We start from the raw sequence: 10,362 nt of genomic DNA on the forward strand, positions 1-10,362 counted from the left end.
TAAAATGGGACACCAGTAGACACTTCAGGGGATTATTGTGAGGATGAAACGAAATAACTTAGGCGAAGTATCTGGCATAATGCCTGATGCATTGGGAACATTCACTGAATGTTATTCCTCTTCATCTCCGTCTTCTACCCTCAAGGTTTTCTTCTAAAGGACACAGGCATAAATGAAGGCTCCCGGGGAATTCCCCTTTCCCCGGGGGAAAATGGCGTGAGGGGAGATGGCTGGTGGGTCACAGACCCCTTTCCCTATGGGCCCCTTTGAGAATCAGAGGACAGCTGTGGACGGTCTCGTGAGAAAAATACCCCCACGGTTTTGCACACAGTTTCAGAAGGACCTGACCAATTGCTGCACTGCCCTTGGGGGCTCACATGCATCACGGTACCTACGAACTTAAGGAAAAGGGGAATGAGTAAGAGAGAAAGTGTATGGAGGTGGTGGGAGATGCTAAGGTGGGAAATGAAGCCTGGAAGGTGGGGGAGGCATTGGGGGGTTGCAGTTTTCAGTGTGCTGGCCAGCGGTGGCCTGGCTGAGAGGCCGAGCTCTGGTAAAGGCCTTAGTGAGGTGACACTTGGGGACATGGGGAAGGGCCCCCAAGGTGGAGGACAGAGCCAGCGCACATGCCCTGAGGCAGGACTGTGCCTGGATCATGTGGGACAGAGGGGGAGTGAGGGGCTGGCGTGAGGCGACCCTGGAGCAGGAAGGGGCCGTCTCATGTAGGGCCCAGGATGAAGGTCTGGTGCCCTGAGAGGGACTTAGGTTTGAGGCCATCGGAGAAGGCAGGTGGTGAAGGGCGTGGGTGGGGACTCCATGGTATACACTTGTAACTCCAGGCAGTGTCGCGAGGGGCCCTACAGGCCGTATAAGGACCACGGCATTAACCCTGAGCGAAGCGGTGTGTCAGCAGGAGAGGCTGGCCGTGCCGGGTTTAGAGGCCAGAACCATTGCCCTGGCTTGAAACAACTTCGGTTCATTTCTTGCTGTTGCGCGTCTATCACAGGTCACTGCGGCAGGGGTGAGGGAGCATGCCCTTCCTCCTGGATGTGACACACACATGCTTCTGCTCATGTGCCAGTGGCTGGGACAGGTCACGGGCACAGCTGAGTTCAGCAGGGCGGGAAGGCATAGCCTCCCTGGGAAAAGGTTGAAAGTCAGGCACCGTTGACAGGCCGCCATGCCTGGGAGGCCACGAGGAGAGACGTACCTCAGCTTAGTCACTTTGGTGGAATTGCGAGTGGCCTGTCGGGACGAGGGCGGATGCAGGGAAACCCACTAGGAGGTCCTCCCAACAATCTGGGCAAAAGAGATGAAAAAGAGGCGTCACCACCTCTGCACTTACTGGCAGGCTCAGGGAGGGGCCTCCAGGGGGGGTCCTCGGCTTGGCAGGCCTACAGATTGGCCACCGGTGCTCTCAGAGATGATCAGAGGGGCTCGATTACCAAATTGATAAGAAATTGATGTATAAACCTGAATGCTAATTCCTTCACTTATGAATGGGGATGGGAAGACATGCCCTTCCAGTGATTCAGAAGAGAATCTGAGTTTTGGAGTTAAGGTAGCCTGTGTTCAAATCCTGGTTCTGTGATTTCTTAACTACTGGATCTGGAAAAGTGGCTTAGACTGTGAGCCTTCATTTCTGCATCTTAAAATCAGCCTCAGATACATTTATAGGGAAGAATGATCCGGTTAATGGGTGTCACGGCATAGAGTCTGGGCCAAGGTAGCTGTTCAGTAGAGGGGGTATTATTGTTATGGAAACTTATTAGAGATTAGCAGGTGACATAATGAGCCTGAATTCAGAGTCAATGAAGAGATTTGTCACAGAAACCATGGTAAGACATGCTCTGTAACGGAGACTCCTGCTGTGGTGGCCGGATTTGAATTCTGTCCCCCTTGGACCATCTCCCTGACGTTAAGGAGCATGTGAAGGTACAATTTCTCAGATGTCAGCTCTCCTGAATTATTCCAATCCTCCCTTCCTTCCTATGTTTACACCATGCCACCCTGACTGGCCTTGGGTTTTTTCAGGTTGCCTCAGCCACCGGTGTGTCTGTCCTGAGGGTTACATCCACAGGGATGGATGCCATCTTTTATTATGACCCTTCCTAAAGGTCAGTCTGGAAATGTCAGGAGTGTCTTAAGGTGACCCCATGTGGTAACCTCACGTGGGGATCACACTCTCTCCAAATGGGACTAAAATGAATATGTCAGTGCTTGCAAAAGTCTACAGCTCAAAGAAAACTGTTAGACCTTAAATTATTTACTGTGGATGTATTTTCAGTGTAAGTTGAAAAAAGAGATTGATTTCTTTGTTGCTGCCACATCAGACTCACAGAATATAATTCTGACTGACCGCCAGGCAGTGCGTCTGATTTGCTTAGAAGTGTGGAGTGGGAATGTGGAGGAGAACATTATGAGGCTCCTCTAATCGGCAACAATGTTCAGCAAGTTTAAGGGGTGTGCTGGTAAATGCTTAACAACCAGTTCTTAGCAGGGTTGGAAGGAACCCTAATTTGTAGCATTTGCCAATTTCTGTGGTGTAAATATTCCCACCACACCTATTTCAGTCCTCTCACATGACATCAGCCAGCCCACAAAATTCCTGCCAATTTGACAACTGGATCTCGGAAGCTAGGATGACTGGCCCCAGCACACAGACCGTGAGTGAGGAGTGAGATAATCCCAGGGGTCGGTGGTCGCACTCTTGCTTACTCCTGTGTAACCTTGGCCAAGTTACTTGACGTCTCTGAGCCTGGTTCACAGATGGCATCCTTGAGGCTGGTTTCCTTTCCCTGGTGGCCCGGGTAGGAAAGTACCTTTGTATCATCACTCCCTTGCTGTGTCTCCTGGGTGGAGGTTAGTACAGGAGACAGGCAGTGATGCTTAGAGAGCTGTGCTCACAGCTGCCTTATCTTTTTTCTGAGAGCATTTCTAGGCACAGACTGGGCTTTTTTAAAATGTAGGAAGATGGGTGAAGTTTGATGGGTGGAAAGAGAATTGCCCGTCTAATAGGAGCTCAATCTGGAGAAAATAGACAGTGGAAATTAGACAAGCAGGTGGTGGAGTTCCCCCAAACTTTAGCTTCAGTGGTAGAAGGAGGGAGGAGGTGAGGGCTGAGAGAGGCAGATGTTGACCTTGACGTGTGGATAGACAAATAGCAACTTGAGCCTGTTTCTTGGTTTGGGGAATCTCTGGGGGACCCGCCCATGGGGGTGCAATGCCGTATAAATCAGGTGAGTCACAACGGGAGTGTGGCCACATCCACATCTCTTAAATTCAGATTCAGTCTCCTCACCTGTAAAACGAGGATAACAGCCCAGCAGGGAAAGGATGCCATAACTGGGGACTAGCTAATGGTCAAGTGTGAAAGGCAGAGTAAATCCAAATGACAGATGTCAGAGTCGGGGGAGATGCATGGACCCAGTCCTCTGAATGCCACCCTTAGGAATTGGTCGTCAACCTCACCGAGAGCTCTCGGTTGTGACTCGGGGGTCAGGAGTGAAGGGAGGTGGGAGAGTTAAGGGAGCAAGGAGGTGACCCTCGAGAAGGTTGCAGAAGAGACGGGAGAGGTGGGATCTCACGGCAGAGGGTGCAGGGTTCAGGGGGCTGTTCTTTGTAAGCTGGCGGCACTTGCCCACGGAGACACGCTGATAGGAGGGAGCTGGGAGCTAGGAGTCTGCACGGCTGACTCTTCTGCGCCTGCTCTGCTCTGCTCAGCGCCCCATCCAGTCCCTCCTCCTCGAGTGTCTTCCAGTGTGTGATTTAGCGGTGGGACCAGAAGGGAGCTCTTTGTGGCAGAAGGGAGAACAGGGCAGCTGGTGACAGGGCCGGGCATTCACCGCCCCCGCTCTGGGAAACAAAGTCCAGCAGTGGACCCCACTCGCCCAGGCTCACAAACAGCCTTGGGGCCAATCCAGGTGCTCCTGCGGCTTCTCAGAGACTCCTTGAACCCACGTGCAGCGTTCCCCCGGCGAGACTGTCTCGCGATTTGGTTTCTCCTCAAGTCCCCTTTCTGGCTCCCATTCACTGGCCCCCAGTGCCGTTCTGCTCTGGTCCATCCGGGTCATGGCCCTGCTTCTTCTTGCCAGACTGCAGCCTCCCTACCTCACCCTGATGACGGCCCTCCTGCCGCCCTGGTCCCTTCCACGGCATCACACCTTTCCTCCTGGTTCCTCCACTTCATCTGCTCCCCACCCCTCTCTGATTTTAGGGTCCCGATCTTCCCTCAGACACCCTGTCACTCTGTCTGCTTCTCACGTGGTGGGACATCCACACTCATTTTTTGCTTTGCTCCCCAACTGGCAACAGTTCAACTGGCAGTGACCCTTGGGTATTGCAGGGACACCACCAAATTGGTGGTGACGGTGACTTCCCAGAGGACTGGCCCTCCTTGGTCAAGGGCCTCCAACTGCAGGCTGCAGCCCCTCATGCTCTTGCTCTGTTGGTCATAAGGTGTGGACATCCTGTTTCCGGAAACCTTAGCCCCTGGGTCTGGTGATCAGAGCCCCAAGGCCCCTGTCCCAAGCCTTTCTCAGGGAGTGGCCCCCATGAGGCTCTGGCTTAGTGACCTCCCAGATGGTGGGGCTGAACTTGGTTCACCCAGTGGGCCAGCTGCAATCCCCCCTTCCTGGTCTGCGGCAGGAAAAGAGAGCAAGCCGTGAAGGTCACTGCCCAGAACTCGTCACAGCCGAACGTGGAGTGTTTTACAATTTCCAGTCTGATCTTTGCAACGCAGAAAATGATGGAGCTGTAAGTGAGAGGAATCATAAATGTGCCCAGGCCTGTCTGGGAATTTCACTGGGGGCCACGAGGCTGCTTCCACAGCCGCTTGCTGTGGTCTTGGGGTCTTGGTCAGGATAATGCATTGACTTTTGGGTTGACCTCGGGCCAGACAGAAATCTCCAAGTGAGCCACTGCAGGAGGAAAACCCTGCACTTCCTCCCTCTGTAATAATATACGCTGCAGGCCTTTGAAGATTAATCACTTAACAGAGGGAAAGTGATCTCAGTTAATTCTGCTGGAGTCATCTCTTTCTTTGTGGCTTGAACGTTACTTTCCTGAGGAAAGTGGAAGAGAATTCAGATTTGGTTTTTAGCTCCATACTCAGGGCCCTCTCTCAGATACCTGTAGGTACTACACCTCCCATCCACTCTTGGCAAAAGATTCAAATCCTTTACACCCAGAGGGCCCAGTCCCTTCTGAGACCAAATCTGGAGGGTCCATTTAGTACAGTGGCTACTTTCAAGGCCGTGGAGTCTGAGTTTCAATTCCAATTCTACTTCTTGATAGAAGTATGATTTTTGAAAAATATCTTGTTCATCAAAAAAATGGAATTGGAACACTGTATCCAATATCACAGACTAGGTGGCTAAAACAACAGAAATTTATTGTCTCACAGCTCTGGAGGCTGGAAGTCCAAGATCACGTGTCGGCAGGGTTGATTTCTCCTGAGGCTTCTCTCCTTGACTTGCAAACGGCCGTCTTCTTGCTGTGTCCTCACGTGGTCTTTCCTCTGTGAGCACATCCCAGGCATCTCTGTGGGCCCAAATGATCTCTTCTCATAAGGACAATAGTGATTAGGGTGGATTAGGGCCACCCTAATGATCTCATGTTACCTTAATTGCCTCTTTAAAGGCCCTATCTCCAAATGCGGTCACATAGTAAGGTCCTGGGGGTTAGGGCTTCAACATAAGAATTTGGGGGTGGGAGAGGTGGGGACATTGCCCATAACAAGTACCTACATCACAGGGTTCTTCTAAATAAGATACATGCTCAGTGAATCATGGTGTGTAGTTTCTCTGGGGTGGCCTCTGTTTCCTGTTGGATGTGTGGGTTTGAAGTGGGTGGTCTGTGAAGCTCCAGAGGATATAACGTTTGGCGATCTACAACTTCACCATGTCGGGAGCAGATGAGGCAGAGAGGTAAGACGGGGGCTGGACATCAGCCAGCCCACAGGCCCCCGGCCAAGTGTCAGCTCTCGGTCCTCCACGTGACTGTCTCCCGAGCCCCCCTTGTAATTTAGCAGTGATGTCTTACGACGTTTGCGGAACATTCATGCCACATCCTAGAGAGAACTTCCAGAAGCGCTGACCGTGGTCCGAGGCAGTGTGTGCGTCGGCTTAGAGGGGAGTGATTTCTGCAGTACCCTGAAACCACAGGCATGGATCTGGAAGTGGCGTAGGTGACCCAGAAGATAGATTGACGATGAAGGATTGAATTTCGCTTCACCAATGTGGTCAGTGGACGTTTGAATTCCTCTTTGCTCATTTTGGGCGTGGATGGGGCTACCATCACAGCACACCGAACAATGAAATCAGGACGGTGACAGCAGAGGGGCTGTCCTGCTTCTGCACCCCAAGTTTGTTCAAGAGCACACTCAGAGTTAGACTGGATTAGACCACGCTTCGGCGAAAGCTAACTTCTTACTTCACGAGCTTGTGCTTTTCTGCAAACAGGGGAAGTAGTACCTTTTGCTTGATTAGAAGAAACAGAAAAATCAAGCCTTCTTTCCATCCAGCTGCTGTAGAGATCCCCCTGATCACTGAGGGTCGGTAGCACCTCTGAGATGTATCACTTTTAGCATCAAGAAATGGGTTCACCAGGAGAGGGGTAATGCCGCAAAGAAGCTTTCCGAGGATGCTCCAGTGTTGGCAATAAGCCTGGCCCAGATGATCAAGATGACTGCACGTTCCCTGCCGTCCAGAAACCTACAGCCTAAATCACGTGACTCCCAAGGGAACCCATTCGCCTCCCTGCCCCAGCCTCAAAAGAACACGAACACAGGGGGCTCTGAAAGGTCAGCATAGCCACTGTGACATGGTCGCAAGAGACCACATGGCTTCAGCAGAGGCTGGTGGAAATGCCCTGTGTGTACAAAGGGCAAAGCAGCACACACCTAAGTATTGTGTTCAGAACTTTCCAGAAAAGTGAGAGGAAAATCACCAGGTGTTTTCAAGATTGGCTTCTATGGAGAAATTGGGATTGTTTCTTCCCTGTTTATTTTCCACATTGGCTGTGATTCTTGCAAAAGCAACACATACTCATTGTCACAGTTAACCTTCCAGGCTTTTTCTGTGCTCTGCCAGCACACTGGTTTTTGGCATCAGACTCTAATGTTCTGCAAGCTGCAGACCGGTGCATCTCCCTGAAATGTCGGAAGGGAGGTGCCGCGTGGGCTGGGTGGGGAAGGATAAATGCATGGGGCGGGGGGGGAGGGAGCGACAGAGGACTTTGATCCTTCACTGAGGGTCAAGTGGAGAGGTGAGGAGGGGCCGGGGAAAGACCAACAGAAGGCTGGAGCTCTGGGCCAGCTTCATGGGTCTCTTGATGAACGAGGCTCCTGGGTCTGACCTTTGGCCTTAGGAGAGAAAACGACCAGGTCACTTTGATGTCAGCCTGGAAGAACGCTGTAGGGGAATCGTGCTCTGGGGTGAAGGTGGGGACTTTGATTAGGAGATGGTGGCCCATGGGGTAGTATTCAGGGCTCCAGCTGAATTTAGCTGCATTTAATTCTGAAATCTGGGGAGAGAAGAAAAACAAAAGAGGCACTAGACGGACTGAGTGGAGATAGTGCTTGAAGGAGCAGAGGGACAAGGGGGTCTTGCTCCAGAGGAGATGGTATGACGATGCCTGACTTCATGATTGCCTGCTCATGGGTGGATTTGGAGAGACTCCAGCCACTGTTTATTGTGTTTAGATTGATTGAGTTACAAATATCACATAGGCAGCGTCATAAATAAAATTGCTCTACCGTCCGTTGGGATCAGACACATTCACTTGCTCGTTGAGGAGACATGTAGGTAATGACGTGCAGAGGCCTTGGAGAGCTCACCGGGCTAGGGAGGGGAAAGGCATCCCCAAAGCCCAAGTTACACTGCTCATTGCAGGACAGAAGCAGAGAAGGACAGGGCCTCACCAGTCAAGGCCTCGGGGAACCTTGAGCAGTGGCTGATTGGAGAAGGCAACAAGGAACGTGGGGAGACCACGAGAGACAAGAGTGAATGCGAAAGCAGTCAGAGGAACACAGGCTATCCCCGGGTCCTTGATCAGGGTGGCCTTAGGGAGTGGATGGGGAAATGCCAGATAGAAGAAGATCCCCTTAAGGGCTCCTTGGCCTTGAGCGAGCTGGCGAGAAGGGGAAGGGTGACTCCAAAGCCTTCTCAAAGTAGAACAGTTGTGCAACTTGGGGCGTTAGCAAGCTCTCGGTCTTCACAATCGGTGATCCCGTCTGCTGGCTGCTCTGAGAGCACAGCCTGGTAGTGACAAGGACGCCGACCCCACCGTGAGCTTATGATCTCTTACAATAGAACACATGGGGTCCCTCCCACAGCAGAGGTGATGAGCCAGCACAGCGGTCCTGGCTCTCCAGCCCCTTGGCAGGGCACGCCAACCTCAGCTTCACTCTTGAGCCGCGGGTCTCCAGAAGTTCTGGACCGGGTCGTTGACACTGAAGCTAGATTTCACAAGCTGTCAGCTTAGGGGGCAGCCATGGCCTCCAAGTTCGGGTCCTGATTTTGTGTTTCTTTCTCCCTCCTCCTTTAGATCGTGGTGTGTGTGGGCGTCTCCTCGGCTGGCAGCCCTGCTGTGCCCGGCGGTTGAGGTCCACGGTTTTGACTGTGTGGGTTTGTGTCTTTCCGGCAGGTGTCTCCTCTGTGACTTCCCTGATGTCCCTGGCTTGGGTGCTAGCCTCCTATCACAAGCTGCTGCGGGACTCCAGGGACGACAAGAAGAGTATGAGCTACAGAGGGGCCCTCATCCACCTCTTCTGGCGCCTCTTCACCATCTCATCCAGAGTTCTCTCTTTTGCCCTCTTTGCTTCCATCTTCCAGCTCTACTTCGGGATCTTCGTGGTGGTTCACTGGTGTGCCATGGCCTTCTGGATTATCCATGGCGGAACAGACTTCTGCATGTCCAAGTGGGAGGAGATCCTCTTCAACATGGTGGTAGGGATCGTGTACATTTTCTGCTGGTTTAACGTCAAGGAAGGGCGGACTCGATATCGAATGTTTGCATATTATACGATAGTCTTGACCGAGAATGCTGCCTTGACGTTCCTTTGGTATTTTTACAGAGACCCGGAGACCACTGACTCCTTTGCGGTGCCAGCACTGTGTTGTGTCTTTATTAGCTTTGTGGCTGGGATTGCTCTGATGCTCTTATACTATGGTGTGCTGCATCCCACGGGGCCGCGAGTTAAGATCTTGGCCAGCTCCTGTTGTGCCGAGCTGCTCTGGGGCATCCCTTTGCCCCCCGATGTTGAGCCCATGGCGCCTCAGACCCCTGGGTACCGGGGGACCCAGGTCACGCCTACCAGAGCCGTAACGGAACAACAGGAGGATCTCACGGCTGACACTTGCTTGCCCGTTTTCCAAGTGAGACCCATGGGGCCCGCTACCCCGTTGGGGCGTCCTTACCTCCCAGAAGGGCCCCTCATTAAGATTGACATGCCAAGAAAGAGATACCCAGCTTGGGATGCTCATTTTGTAGACAGGAGATTGAGAAGGACTATTAACATTCTGCAGTATGTCACCCCCGCCGCGGTAGGCATTCGGTATCGAGATGGACCGCTCCTTTACGAGTTGCTACAGTATGAGTCTTCACTCTAAGAGCATCTTGACCCAAGTTGAGAAGGGGACCTTAAGTTTGGTTTGCGGTAAACGCCGCTTGCAAGAAATATAACTCCTCCCTTCCTTCAATACACAGAACTACCACCACCACTACCACCACCACCACCAATGCTACAAAAAACAAAAAGAAAATAAGTCACAACCCCTTCAGATAAGCTTTCTTTCCAGTCGCTGTATGTATACAAAGATATTCTCTATGTTTTGTAAGTAAAAACAAAAAGAAAACCTTTCTTTTGTTTTTTACACATAAGTAACAGTATTGAAAAAAAAATCCCACACTATGGTTCATACGGTGGAGAAGAAGGAGTTGTCTCCACTCCAAAAGAAAAACAAAGTTTTATACCTTTACACCAAGTGTAGGTCATTTACGGGATTGGTGCTGATTGAAAGAACAAAACAAAACAAACACAAACAAACAAACAAACAAAACCTTCAACTGCCTTATGCCCTTAGGTGCTGAGTTTCATTAAGTACTGTCACGTTTTCTCATGCAAAACTCTCTGGTGATTTTTGCACTGGGAGAGGGAAAATTAAACAATCAAATGAAACCAATCTAGAAACGAAACAAAAACCAACCAACCAATAAAACACAAAGCAATCATTCTTCCTATCTGATGATTTGTATTGAAGAAAACAAATTGACCAAAAGCAAAAGCATAGAAACCCCTCCCTCTTTTTGGTTTCTCTCCCCCTTCTCCCGTCCCTGCCCCCAACTTCTCAGCCCCTTCTC

At 51.3% G+C, this 10,362-nt stretch overlaps 1 protein-coding gene across 1 annotated transcript in view; it reads left to right on the plus strand.

Moving 5' to 3' along the window:
- XKR6 (XK related 6) overlaps nucleotides 1–9,794 on the plus strand; it is a 270,750-nt gene extending 260,956 nt beyond the window's left edge. Inside the window, exon 3 of the mRNA XM_033857570.2 lies at nucleotides 8,647–9,794. Within this exon, the coding sequence (XP_033713461.1) occupies nucleotides 8,647–9,611 (965 nt within the window). The 3' untranslated portion in view covers nucleotides 9,612–9,794. The remainder of the gene's footprint in view (nucleotides 1–8,646) is intronic.
- The last annotated feature ends 568 nt before the right edge of the window (nucleotides 9,795–10,362 follow it).

Source organism: Tursiops truncatus, chromosome 6 (genome assembly GCF_011762595.2).
Source record: "Tursiops truncatus isolate mTurTru1 chromosome 6, mTurTru1.mat.Y, whole genome shotgun sequence".
Taxonomy (NCBI): Eukaryota; Metazoa; Chordata; class Mammalia; order Artiodactyla; family Delphinidae; genus Tursiops; species Tursiops truncatus.